The sequence below is a fragment of the Falco naumanni genome, chromosome 5, assembly GCF_017639655.2.
Source record: "Falco naumanni isolate bFalNau1 chromosome 5, bFalNau1.pat, whole genome shotgun sequence".
NCBI lineage: Eukaryota > Metazoa > Chordata > Aves > Falconiformes > Falconidae > Falco > Falco naumanni.
Genome location: NC_054058.1, coordinates 36038161 through 36052702, shown reverse-complemented (window position 1 = coordinate 36052702; position 14542 = coordinate 36038161). Strand labels below are relative to the sequence as shown.

The window sequence follows — 14542 nt, the reverse complement described above, 5'->3', positions numbered from 1 at the left end:
GAAACGACGAGTGTTAAATGCTTAGCAGCCAAACACATTTATTAGTCTTTTTCTTTTTTTTTTTTTCCAGGAACCCAAAAATATTTTGTAGTTATAATGTAAGCAACTGAGTTGCACATAATACAATCATATCTTTCAAAAAATAAAAATAAAATAAAAACAAAAAAGCTGTTTAAAAGCCCAAAAAAACCTTCAGAAAACTTATATAAGTATTACACCATCTCTGTTTCAATGAAATGACGACGACTTAATTCCTTATTACTCTTAACTTGTCACACTCCAATAAAACATCACCCTTTTGTTTGTTTGTTTTTCTTTTTTTTTTTCTTTTTTTTTTTTCCTTTTTTTTTTCTTCTAAATCCAGCATGAGAAATACAGTACCTGCTATGGCAAAAATACACATAAAATGCAACATTTCAGCTTATTTGTACATTAGTAGAGTTTAAACATTTTATTGTTGGTTTTTTCTTTAAGTGAACCAGTGATTTTAAGTACCACTATACTAAAAGTAAAATAAAAATATAGAAAAGGAGGAGAAGGGGGGCAGCCAGCCATACAAGAGCACCTTCTAAAGTGCCGAGTTTCTGTGTCCATGGAAAACCCTTCGGAAGTTCAAACCTCTGCAAGCATGTGGGATAGAAATTAAGATGAAACCTGGATATGCAAGACATTGTGTCGTCTCCTCTACGTTCTCCCCATTTGTCCTATCATTTTCTTTACTGCACACGAGAGAAGGAGGGGAGAAACCCCAGCTACGGTGAGAGTTTAGTAAAGGAAGCCATTTCAAGTATAAGAAAAAACGAACACTTATAGGTAACTTGCAAATAGCATCAATATACACATAGCCACTATTTTTATTATTACAATGTCTGCTTCTGGGGGACAGTGTTTCAGGCAAGAGGACTTTACCTGTACCTTCCTGTTACCTATTTATGTGCAAAGTAGAAAAGCTGCCTTTTCTAATCCAGCCATTTTGGACATCGCTGATTTTCTGTTCTGCAACCTCCTCCCTCCACTTTGTGAGGAGAGAAGGTGGTGGCATTATTTTACCAAGACGATTAGATGAAATTAATCTATTTCTCCATTCCTCTTCCAGGCACGCCCTTCTCCCATTACTTGTCTGCAATGAAGAGAAACTTGTCAAACATCTGATGCCCACCATTAGCCAGTTTCCTGAACAAGTAGAAGGCATTTACCTTTGTAAACATAATCCCTTATGTTTGTGGAACTCAAAGCAGCATTTCGTATCTCCATCCAAGCGGTGGAGATTAAAATAGATCAGAATGCTCCCCGCCACTGCTTTTTCTCCTCCCCTCCCTTCCCCTCGCCCTCCAAAAGATTACATTTGGTTACTTCTGTTAGAATGTGGGGGTTTTGGTTCTTTAAGGAAAATACTTAGCATTTAATTCAAAGTAAACATTACAGAGTTACCATCAGCAGTCACACTGCTGTTTGTTCTGCTTTCTAGATGAGAAAGAAAAAGCATTGTGCATCAGATATTCTGCATGCTTTAGCCAGGATGTGGCAGAAATCCAAGATAATATGTGTGTAAATCCCACAGGTGCACATGCATTGTTTCACCTTCTTTCTCTGCAGAATCGCTATATGTGCTTCACCTTGAGTACTGGCAAAGATGGAGAGGGTGGCATATGGCAACAGTGGACAGATGTTCTTAAGGCCATGGGGAGCAACGTAGGACAGAGAGGACCAGGGAGTGTCAGATAGGAAGGTTCCAGGTACAGAAGCCATATTCTTGATATTTCAAAGGCCAAATTCCAAAAGGCATGGGATCGTATGCACATCCCTGAGACGCACATCCAAGAAAGAAGAAACAGCGACCATGTGATTGGAGAGGGGAGAAAGTAGCAGAGGTTCCCTGACAGCTGTGGGATTTACCCAATGAAGACCTCATCCCTCACCGCCCTCCCAGAGACATTCTGGGAGAGCTGTAAGGCATATACGCAAGCAGCATTACTATCATTCCCTCTGTTCCTACGTTTTATTGGCAGGTAATGGCTTCTGTATATTGTGGACAAGAAGAAACACTGCATTTAAAGTGTCACTGGTAACACACTGAAGTTAAATCAGGGAAGGAAACAGAAAGCTACTCTGCCCTTCATCCCTGGAGCAGCAGCATTAAGTGGCAAGGTTCTTCATATTACAGTCCCCTCTCTGGAACTACACACCACCTCCCCTTTCTGATGGCAGGAAAAGATGTGTCCACTTGAATGATGACATTACCAAAAACGCTATTAGAGGGCAGGGAAAAATATACAAGCTGATTCCTGTTTGGTGACCTGGTGAAAGAAGCAGCAAGCTCAAAGTACTTAAATCAAGTCTGAAGCTTATCTACGAGTACAATTAAGAGACTTGACCTGTAGCAACACTGGCATAACTGTATAAGGAAGAGCAAAGGGAAACTGGCATAAAGACAGAAGAGGAGGATGAGTAACTGAAACTCCATCAACTTCTGTTACTTAGGATCTGAGTGTCTGATGGCTTTAATCATTAAAAAACAAAAAGTTGCTTGCACACAAAAAAACAATGTAAAAATAATGAGCTATCTTGCTGTAAGATTTTGCTGTAAAAACCTCCTAGTACTTCTATCATGCATCTTTAAAGCACTTTACAAATATTTACTAGATGATCCTCACAGAACCCCTGTGAGGTAGGTATTATCACCCCCGATTTACAGATGAAAAAACAAAGGCAAAAAAGTTACATGACTTGCCCAAGGCAAGGGAAGAGTAAGGGCCAATGTTAAAATTCAGGAGTTCCTGACTTCTTTCTGGTCCTGTGCTCAAAACCACTAGTTCAAAGATCTTTTCTAAAAAGGAGATTAACAGATGGAAATAAAAAGCCCATTAAGTTTAGAAAAAAAGTTAAGATTTAAAAGGTTACATCAGAAGGGGAAAATGTACCTCGAGGTATTTTTGTGAGGAGTTTAAACTTCAGATTTTTTTTTTCTTTTTTTTAAAGGCAATCTGACAGAGTGGAACCCTGATAAGATCACATCTGCAAGGCAGGCACAGATGCGAGAGTGATCATCAAGTCTATTACTTATTACAGTACTGTGAATGTCAACAAAAACAAAACTGCTGCGTGAAAACACTGAATACAGGCAGGATAATCTCTCAGTTTATGATAGTACATTTAAGATAATGCCAAGGATAATGCAGGTACCATGGTACACCATGGACAAAGGAAAAAGTCAAGTCAAAGGGTCCCTATTAACATGACAGAGCAGCGAGATCTACATTTTGCTGAGGAGACTGCTGCTGGAAGCTCAGCAAGCTTCAAGGAACACACGGTATTCACAATGACTGCATTTTGGAGATGTAAGGAAGTGAAACCTTCTTTATGACTACTACGATACCACCTCATAGTAAAAAAAGATTATTTCTTTTAAATAGAGGGCCTTGTCTACATTCCCTAACATTTCACGCACAGCCAACATTAATGCTAAGTCATGGGCAGTAATACCAGACAACTAAGCGCTGGTAGCTGCTGACATTGAAAAAAAGCAGTCCTCTTGTCATGCTTTGATCAGCACTAGGTACCACCTCCACCATCTTGCCCCCAGCTGTGCTGTCACTGCATGAGCTGTGCCAGAAACAGCAACAAAGAAATTTTTAGGGAGAAGAAAGTGTAGACATCAAGGACCAGCTGTGTTCCAATTCTCTTGGAAGAGCGCAAGGACTGTTATAATGGAAAACGAGTAGTAAATTCAAAGATGACAGTGCCTACAGCACTGCGTTTCCTGAGCTTGACAAGGGCCAGAACACAGGAGGTGGTAGATAGTTTTCCAGGTAGAGCTGGTGTCCCATTCACCCTATTGGCCCTGGGTTAACACTGCACAGATAGAATTCACAATCCTGCGCAAGGTTTAGAACAGCTTTTGTTTTGCAGCCAACATTAGTTTTCTAAATCTCTGCCCAGTTACTTATTGGCCAACTTCTGAAAAAGAGCGGTTCTTATCAACTCCTTTTTATTTCAAAGTCATCACCTCCTCACTTCACCAAACTATAATGGATATACCATGGACACAGAAACTCCTCAACAGTTTAGCAAAGCTATCTTTGTCCCCTACACCCCCGTTGCAGAATGCATAGTTTACAATTCACTTACAAAATAAAGAAGCAATGCTGACCACATATGGGACCTTTTTTTTTTTTTGAAAAAAGAACAAACAACCTCTTCTTAAGTTCAGTATCAAAATTCACATTTGCATAATAATACATTTCAAGGCCATTAGAGAGGAATGAGAGCGAAGCAAAGAAAACTGCAGAGTCTCTCCTCTCTTTGTCTTCCTGAATAGAGCTGAGGGATCCCACTGGAGTTTCTTTTCAGGGTGGGAATTTGAAGGGCTACAGTGACAGCTCTTGATCTTGTACACCTCATGTTTTGGGTGGGACGAAGAGGTGAATTATTAGAAAAAAAAAAACAAATGGAAGGAGACACTGCAGATTCCCATGTTTAGCTACAAACAGCTTCGAAGAAACAAAAAATTACTTCAGATTTTTTTCCTTTTAAACACTTCTACCTCACCATTTCAAAAACTTTTTTTCTTCTTGTGTAATACCCTGTTCATTTAAATGGCAACGTTAAGTGTGCTGGAAGTTGAAGGGTTGAAAAAAAATAAATTTTCCTGTTTCTCTTATTGGGACACGGACAGAGAGGGTAAAAGTGTGCCTGCACCCACTATTTAACAGAAGCTACAAAACGTCATCTTCTCTACATGTATAAATTTGTCTCAAACATCACTGTGTTTCAATTCTCCAGTGCTTACAAAAAATAAAGCCACACACACTCACACTCATGCACAAAAACATAAAGAGAAGCCACATAATACGTATACAAACTCAACCTGCAACAGCAGACTAGCCTAAAACTATCAACAGCTTCTGTGCATCACATGACGTCCCTTTGCCCCCCCCACCCCCCCTTCCCCGATCTCTACCACATATGAATACGTATTGTGCAGTGTAGAGACCAGCCCAAAGATGCTGCTTGTCAAAAGGGACCAGTGGGCTGCAATCTCCATGTCTGACCTCTTGAAAGAATGAATTGACCATTGTCTCCCCTCCAGCCCAAGTGGTCTCCTCAATTAGACAGTCACTGTACTCACAAAGGCACATTCATAAATACCACATTTAACTTACTGCTTGTAAAAACATCGGAGAAAAATGTTAAGCGCTTATACCCCAACCCATCCCTACTGACCCAGCAAGAAGTATCACAATAACCTATCACTTGGTGAGACCTTACTCTACCTTTAGAAGGTACATATTAAAGAAGTCTTCCAACACCTCTTTTAAAATTTTTTTTGCATAAATGAATGCTTTTTTGTTTTTGGCTTACATGTTTTGGAATACAGCACACTCACTATAAAGCTCTGTTGTAAGGCTACCCCCTAAAGTAAGGCTGTTCTACCTTGGCTTGCATTTTCACTTCATTTTGCTTCTTTTCCACACATTCCCAAAACAAAACAAAAAAACCCACACAGCGCCTTATATAGAAAGGGTGAGCCATATCTGGCAGGGAGAGGGAGGGGAAAGAAAGCACATAATATCATAACCATGTCACTAAAATAGCTATTCTAACAAGCTGTGCAACCTGCTCTTACTGCTCAACAGTAAACGATGAACAAAATATTCGCTTATGGTTGTGTTTCGTCTGAAACAGGAGAAGCTTCTACTTTGTCTTAATTTTAAAAAAACCCAAACAGGTAAAAAAAAAAATAAATGAGGAAGTTAGTTCTGTGAATGCAACAACACACACTAATACCCAAGAGGAGGCATTTAGTGCTGAAGGAAACATTTCTTGCTAAGCACTGCCTCCTTGTATTGCGCATCCATGCAAACTTCTCCAGTTTCTTCTCTTCCCCTCTGCCCACCACAGTCAAGAATGTTTGCTGCAAAAATACTTAATGCTGGCTAGCGCAATGCATTCTTTTTTTTTTTTTTTTTTTCCTTTTCCCCTGGAGTGCTCTGTGTTCGTTTACAGAAAGGCTGTCAGAGTCAAGTCAAAAAACTCCCTTTCTCACTACAAAGTTAACAGGAACCCTAACACTGCTGAATGTCACCAGTCCCAGCTGTCACACATACAGGGCAAAAATGGCTCTTTGCAGAGGGCACTTCATTTGCTAGAAGCTTGCTTGTATAGCATAGGAGTCTGGGAGACTTTCAGAGAAAAAACTTTCCTGCATAGCTCAATGAAAAGCAACACGCATGCAAACTGTGTATGCAAACAGATGTCGTCTGCTGCGTGCCACAGATGAAGCTGCATCTTGGCCTGACAATAGTTTTAAAAATAGGCTCCAAACCATCAGGAGCTGTGGCGCTTTTTGTAGCGCAGATGAAATCTTAAATCACTTTTCATGTAAGGATTAGAAGCTATAGTTACTACATCACAAAGTTTAAAGTCTCACATAACTCCACAAAATAGAAAGCTGTATTTTAAACAGGACCCTGACTCAGTTTTAACAGCAATGTAGACAGACCCTTAAATTCTATTGTAGGCAAAGTTCTGCTTGGCGAGTCACTACAAAATGGACCTGCTTCCTATTATCTAATGCAGGGGAACTTTGGTACAATTCAGCAACACTTGTATTTACAGTGATGGGACACTTACGCAAAACATTCTGAGCAACACGAACTAGTAAGGATGCTAAAAATGTCCAGTTAATCTCCTGTCATTTAGCACAACTAACGACTCTGCTACAGTGTAATTTTTGCTTTGTGTTATAGGTTTGGATGTAAATTCAGGTCAACAGGGAAAACCTGCTCTGTCTACACTGGGAAATTGTACATATTTCTCCCCATTACTGTTAACATCCTTCTGCCACAGGTGGAAGCCTAGTACTGGATGTGGAGGAAAAGAAAGAGAGTTTGGGTTTTAGAAACCTGTATTTTGATCACAGCAGGCATGGCTGATATGATCTTACAGTATAATTTCCTAATATTACAAAATAGTAACAAATAAGAACTGAAATGATATTTTGTGCAAAATCAATGTAGACAAACCAACAGATTCTGCGTATACTGTTTCAGACTCAGGACCCAAGTTGCACTTAACAGCATTTGTGTGTGTGTGTGTGGGGGTTGGGTTTGTTTTTTTGTTTGTGAGGATTTTGTTTGTTTTTACATTTCATTTCAGATTAGTTTTATTGGTATTACTTTCCTGTCCACAACTACATGCATGCATATTTACAGTTAATAAAGCTGCTTCTGCTAGAGGAACCTTACCTCTTTAGAGAGAAAACCCCCTACTTTTTACTCAATGAGAACTCATACCCTGAGATGCTAACCATCCATCACAAAACCAGCATTTCAATCCACTTGAGAAACCTGGATAGTAAGGTCACATGATTTACAGTGAATATGACATATGCAACACATATGTTTGCTGCACTGGAAATCCAACAGGTCCTCATGTGCCACCTTGGCCCTGATCCAGCTAAGGTTTACTGACACAAAGAGCCCTTACCCAACCAGTACGCACTCATTTAAGGTCAGCGGGACTAATTCACATGAGGATCACTCCAGATCCTGACCAGACTCGGCCAAATTTGGGTATCTCAGATATACAAACAGTACTCCTCTTGAAGTCAACAGGGAAACAATATACACAAACAAAATCAGAAGCCTAAGAGGCAAGCATAATAAAGAATGAAGCAAAACAACCAACCAACCAACCAACCCCCTACAGTCAGTCCAGTCCTGTTTGGATGCACTACTAAGAGACATTGTGGAAGATGTGGCAGCATTTTTTAAAAAAAGAATAAAGTTTTCAGGAATAAATGTTTAGAAATTGGGGTGGGGGGAACTTAATATAAAGGTTCAACTGTTTATTTAATCTTTGAGGTGGGCACCCCAGCTAGTTTGTTGAAAACATCCTGCTTACATTGCTGAAGAAAAGCACACTTGGCTTAATATTCTTGCTCATTACCCAAGCCACTTAACATGAGGCAAAATAAAGAACTTACAAGAAAAACCTGACACCCTCTGATCGGGAAAAACCCCAAACCAACAAAACACTCATTCTCAAGACTGCTGGGCAAGCGTCCAGGTGAAAGCATAAAAACACTGGTAAAAGATGGCAAGTCTTCCAAAGTACATGGCACTAATGCTTTCCAAAGTAAATTTCGAAGGTCTCAAGAGAGATTTCTGAGCTGTACCCCACCTTTTTTTCTTTCGCTCGCTAGACTTTGTGTTTGTTGTCACTACTAAAATAAAATACTCAAATGAGGCAAAGAATTGTCAAACCCATTAAAAACTCTCAGCTTGATACACACTGCAGGGCAGTGTAAGCAAAGTGGCTGGTAACAAATGGGTATTTCCTTAGAAATGTTTCATTTTGGTTTTTTACTAGTTAAGCACTGAAAGATTCAAAACTTGGAAAAAAACAGGAATGCTGAATCCACCTGTAAAGTATGTCTATGTTTAAACTGTATAACCTGGAGAACCCAAACCAAGAACAAAATTAATTGAGTTCTGTTTATCACTTGAGAAATTAAAAAGTGTTTTCCAGTGAAAGATGTTATATTTGACTTTTATCTGGAAACAGATGCCCATAGTCTATTCCAAGCTGTGCCTCTCCTAGTCTCTTTTCCTTACCTTCTCTGTTGATATGTTTAAACAAGATGCTGCCACCGATTCCTTCCCTGGAACAGTTTTATAAAAAAGCCTGGAAGCACCCCAACATCAACTCCTGCTGACTTATCACTGTTAAGAGCTCAAATGGTAGCAGAATATTTACAACATTAAGTGATGGTTGTCCCTGGAAGCTGACTCTGGTTGGCACAAAGCTCAGAAATCACTTAACAATGGTTAGCAGTGCCATGACTAAGTCATACCAGCAACATCATGGTTAGCTACATATAATCTGGAGAGGAACAGAACTGCCAACTGTAGTCGGAAAATAGTAAGATCAATTTAGCTTTAACTATTTAGGAAAACTATCACCAAGGAGACAGTTACTAACATTTGCAGGCCTGCACACTTGGAGGAAGGAGGAACACACTGCTGTACAATAGGTTTGGTCCCAGCAGACCAACGAAGCTCCAGACTGCCAACCCTTCAGCAGTCAGTCACAACCCACTTCCAAGTGACTGTCAAGTTTCTGGGTTCTTTTTGATGAAATCCTACAGTTTCCTCTCTTTTGGGATATTACTGATTTGATAAAACACAGCCTCTGGGAAAGCACCCAGAAATTCTCTCCATAAAATAAAAAAATCCCTAAGTCCCTAAATAAATCCTCCTACTGGCCCATGACAGGATTTATTTTTTTTTTTTAAAGCGCACTATTACTGATGCATTATTTTCAACACCACACACGTATACACTCAAGATGTACATGCAGTGCAACATGAAAACATTGGGCAACTGATATGAAAAACGACAGAACTTGGCATCTGATTTTACTGTTTTTTAAATAAATAAAAAAGTTCTCAACTACTGTTATGTAACTCTTTGCACGACATGCTTACGCAGCACGCTTTTTCCTTAGGAACGGGGTACATCTATTTCAACGAAGTGGCTATACTGCCTCACTTTGCCATGCCTTCCCTCCCTCCCCCTGCTGTAGGGCATGTGGGTACATGTGAAAAGGCACTAGCGTGGTTTTTGTGGTTTGAGCCTAGCCATTTCAGGCGGAGCAAGCCCCTGACCCTTACAGCTGGGAGACAGAAGTTGGCCATCCCACCGAACTCTGAAGTTCAAGACTGTAAGCCCTGACAGCCAGCAGCAGCAACAGGGTGAACAGAAGAGTTTAAGAGGTTATTTTCCTCATACAAAACAAAACAGAAAGACTGGGAGGTGGGGTGGGTGAAGAAAAGCAAGCAGCAAATCTCCAAGTGGGGAATAAAACTGACCAAATAGCTGAAAACAGGGAAGTTGATTTCTAATATATGTTTTACTGGAGTTTTTCCATATTCTCTCTTTCTTCTGTACTAAAAAAGGCAGGATAGTAAGACTACTTCATTACTGGGTATTCTGTCAGCACTGGTTTTCTTTAGCACTACTGAAGTGGTTTAAAGCAGCACCATCATGTATTTCCTGCTAGTCCTCCTAACTGAGAACTCTTTCAGTTAAACTATATTGCATTTTAATTAGGTATATAGTTTCACTTTGCTTTTAAAAAGGTGCTTGGAAGAATATTTTCATTTAGTTTCAATCAAGAGGGAACAAAGTGATAATATTTCCATTCACAATTCACACACTTCTCTTCTCCATGCAACTGCACACGTCTGCATGAGAAAGAAAGCACTATAAATGATAATCCTTCTTCTCCCACAACTTGTTTAAGATTACAATGAATTTCTGTTGCTGATATTGAGAAGTTTTTGAATGTATTTTAATTTATACAGTCTTTAAAATTCTTGATCCCCCGCTTGACAGTAACATTTGGAGATTTTTTCTTTTTGTCTTTTTCTTTTTTTTTTTTTTTTTTTTTTTAAGCATTTTTATTTTAAAGTAAAAACTTTCAAACATTTTGAAGATTCAGGAACTTGTAAAAGTTTATCAACAAGAAACAGCCATCTATCTAGGATAAGATAAGGTTAAATAAACCATCTTCAAAAAACTGGCTTCCTACCCTAGAATTCCTGAGAATGCTTGCAAATTTAAAGCAGGAAAATAAAATGTTAAAATAAAAACAAAAACACTGTTAAATGCTCCCAGAGTTAGTCTTCATCTAAAATATATATATGCACTTTTTGGTCTTTTTTTGTATGTTTTAATTTTTTTCCCTTTAAGCTTACAATGGAAGAACAAATTAGCTTTTCTTTTTAAATATTTCAAATCCCTCATTATGTCTTGTAAACAAGAGGGGCTCTAGCACCCGGCTTTCACCGTAGTATCGCAATGAACTCAACTAGCCCAAAGTGCAGGAAAAGGGACCTTAGGGCAGGTTGGGAGAGAGAAGTGAGGGTGGAACACAGCAATGAACCAGCATGTATAGCAAATCATGTGACAGAATGGATACTGGCTTACTCCAGGCCAAAGTTGCTTCAACTAGGAAGTACTGCTGGCACAGGACTTAAGAACCTGCTCTGCGTGTCTGAGTGCAGCTGGTCTTTGAGCAGAGACTAGCAGAAACAAAGCTTTACGGATGTGTGCACATGAGGGGCACTAGCTGGCAGGAGCTGGAAGAGAGCACTTTGTTTCTTTGTGCATGGTGGGATGGATGAAGGAGGAGACATGATAGAAAAGTATATTCAGAAGGGGCCAGAGTATGCTGCACACTCCAATTTACTGAACAAATACAAACCTACTCATACTTTTCGTCATGTAACACTTTGCATACAAATCTACAGGCATGTGTATATGCAGCATTTCCCTCAGTCTTCCTTGTGACATTGGGTTTACATAGAAAGGGCGAAGTAAAAAAGCCACCTAAGTCCCCAGCCGTTCCCTCCCACCCCCAGCACACAGGCATACACACACACACCCCCCCAACAGGCACCACCACCCCCACACCCCCTTACTTGAATCTGCTTTTGCTTCTCCCCACCCAGCCCATGCTTACAGAATTTAACGTATTAGACATTGTCGTATCCTTCAATGAAAATGCTGAAGAAGCTCCCCTATCCCCCCCCACCCCCCTCCCCGGTAATAAAGCCCGAGCACTACTACCACTGAGGGCTGGAATGGACAGGTACGTGCTGGTACAGAATGTCGGCACTTTGTTAGACAGTGTAACAGCTAGACAATGCCACATGGAAGTCCTAGCACTTATGGAAAAAGTACCGGTATCTCTCTTCCCTCTTCTCCCGGCCCCACCTCGCTGAAAGACTTCCCGCTTTGTGTCAAGGGATGTTCCTTCAAGTCTGCTACAACTCTTTTCACAACAACAGGTCTTGAAAGTTTTGTTCCCAGCGCACACATGCACGCATACACTGGCTATCACTGTGGATTATAGGTCACCCCTATCCTGCCCAGAGTACTACTACACTGATGCTAAAAAAACCCCAAACCTTTCCTTAAATACAGAAATTAAAAAGCAACAGTACAGAAAAAGTAAAAACAAAACCCAAAAAGGTGCAATACTTTAAAAAAAAAAAAAAAAGTATTTGCTAGTTAATATACCTCCCTAAGCAAAATCACGTACACAGGAAAAAACACAACACAGAGAAACAAAAGGAAACGTTTGAAGTACACACTGGTTTAAGAACATTCGTAAGTAAACGTTTCTGTCAGTGATGGTCTGGCGCTGTAATACACCAAGGCCTGGCACAGGTAACGCTCACCATGAAGGACGCAGAAAGGAGTTAGCTGCATGTGCTTTCAGGAGATGAGGCAGGCCGGCCAGCTATTTGCTGACATGATTTAGTTTTTGTCAGTTTTAATACAAGCAGTAAATCAGTTAAAAGGCTAATTTAGTTGGGCTGGACTTTCAAGCTTTTGATGGATTCTTCAAGAATGAGCACGGGTGCCTAATTAGGTTTGGGGGAGAAAAGAACCACTCTTTTTTAAAGGTACTGAAGCCTGCGAAAGACTGAATAAGAACATTTGTATTAGCTGCACAAAAAATGGCAATGTCTTCTTTTCTCCTCTTTTCCCCTCATTGGAAGAAAAAAAAAAAATGGCTTGCATTATATAACAAACATTCTAGGGTTCACTCAGTACAAAACCCCCACATGCAGACAAATAAATACACTGCTACTCAAAAGACAACACTGGCTCCCCTCTCACCAAATCCTTTGGATATGGCAGTGTTCTGCTCTACCACAACGTTAGAACAAGGGCTAGGAAGCGACTACCCCAGTCAATATGATCTGCAGACTTGAGATAGCACCCTGCTAAAATCAATTTTAAAAAACCTACTGACAAATTTTAATCCAGCCCAACTGGATTCTGCTTCAGCCACAGGGACTCCACCATGCCTGTCTTGTTTCCAGAATCAAGACATGCAGATGGCCAGCCAGCCCGTAGACCATCAGCAATGCAGCGTTTCAAGATTATATATATAGAGAAAAAAATGCACACACACGAACATGTGCACACGCACTCACACAGAAACAAGCACACGTGGGCAGTTACATGTGCCAGAACACACTGGTACTTATCAACCAGCCAATCACAAAGTGTTGGTTTTTTTGTTTTGTTTTGTTTTTGTTTTTTTCAGTTTTGTTTTTTTTTTTGTGGGTTTTTTAATTTTTTGATTTTTTTTTTTTTTTCATTTTTAAAGTGAGGCTCCGTCAAGTCTTCCCCCCCCACCCCCCCTTTTTCTTTTGAACCCCTCCCCTACCCCAACCCAACATGGTAGACCTAAGGACGGAAACACACCCAGTGCAAACAAAGTTAAAAAGCTATTTTTTCAGTATATATGTTTCTTAGCAACAACTTCCGTATAACATGAAAAAGTGAAAAACTAGAAACTAATTTTTTTAATTTTTTGTGTTTAAATTTAAATGGTATGTGTACTTGCTTCACATTGTCTTTCTAAGTTGGCGTTCATGATTCAAGTATTTCAAGAGTGATATGTTCTCTTTTTGGATTCATATTCCAAACAAAAAAACTGAAGTTATATAAGGGAGGCAACTATGTGCTCAGACAGTCTATCAATGACCCACCTTTTTTTCTCTCTCCGTTTTCTTTTTTCCTTTTATAAATGTATTTATTGCAAGTTGAAAAAAACGAAAAGGTCAAGTTAGTGCTGCTGCTGTTCCAAAAAAGGTCACGAGGTCAGAGTTGAAAGTTCTAAGTTCAGATTGAATCCGACCCTCCTCCCAGAAGGTCTCCAGGTAGTAAGGGAGCAGGGCTGCCCATTCTGTGTGGATCCTCTACACTTGGGACCCCCCACAAGCTTGAAGAATAGTTTGGGGGCCCCCACAACGAAGCGCCAGTGAGATCACCCCCACTGCTGCTGCTGCCGCCACCACTGCTCCACTGCCCAAGCCCTGTTGACCCACCAAAGAGATTCAAAGCAGGTCCAACTGGATCTGTCTGGTTCTGTCCTGTCTCCAGGGATTGCCAGCCTGCTGTGGGTGCACTTGGAGTTGCTGCAGGTGTAGGCGGCTGGGCTTGTGCCAGAAAGCGACTAACCTCTTCATCTGTAGCAAACTCAGCCAGGATGGTAGTGTTTCCCAACACACACCTAGAAGATGAGACACATGGAAGAAAAAAACCAACAATCATTACATCCAGAAAGTAAGGGCAAGTGATTCAGAAGGCATGGAAAAACACTATTAGTTGCCCAAACCAAAGTAAGCAGTAGCTTGTGCAATGGAAGGAGCACAGAAAACTTCAGCTGTTCTGAACAATGAAACTCAAAAGCACAAAAACTTCCATTTCATAAGGGGAGGACCCCCACCCCAAACTAACCAACCCTCTCTCCCCAACATTCAGTTGTTATGTCTGCAACAAAACCTTATAAATTTAAACTAAGGTCCTGAACATTAACATCAAGAGCAGTAAAAAGAGAAGTAACATGTAGCTAAATGGTAAATGCACATATGCCACCTTTCAAACAAAACAGAGGAAGAACAGTTTAAAAGCCTGTGATATTCTGGATACGATTAGCATAGTTCAAAAGTTTT

General features: G+C 40.2%; 1 protein-coding gene across 7 annotated transcripts in view; it reads right to left on the bottom strand.

Annotated features, from left to right (window-relative positions):
- Positions 1 to 13: 13 nt before the first annotated feature.
- TNRC6B (trinucleotide repeat containing adaptor 6B) overlaps positions 14 to 14542 on the bottom strand; it is a 60262-nt gene continuing 45733 nt past the window's right edge. For all 7 annotated transcript variants that reach the window (XM_040595781.1, XM_040595782.1, XM_040595784.1 and 4 more), the window contains one exon: positions 14 to 14100. In XM_040595781.1, the coding sequence (XP_040451715.1) occupies positions 13710 to 14100 (391 nt within the window). In that variant the 3' untranslated portion in view covers positions 14 to 13709. The remainder of the gene's footprint in view (positions 14101 to 14542) is intronic.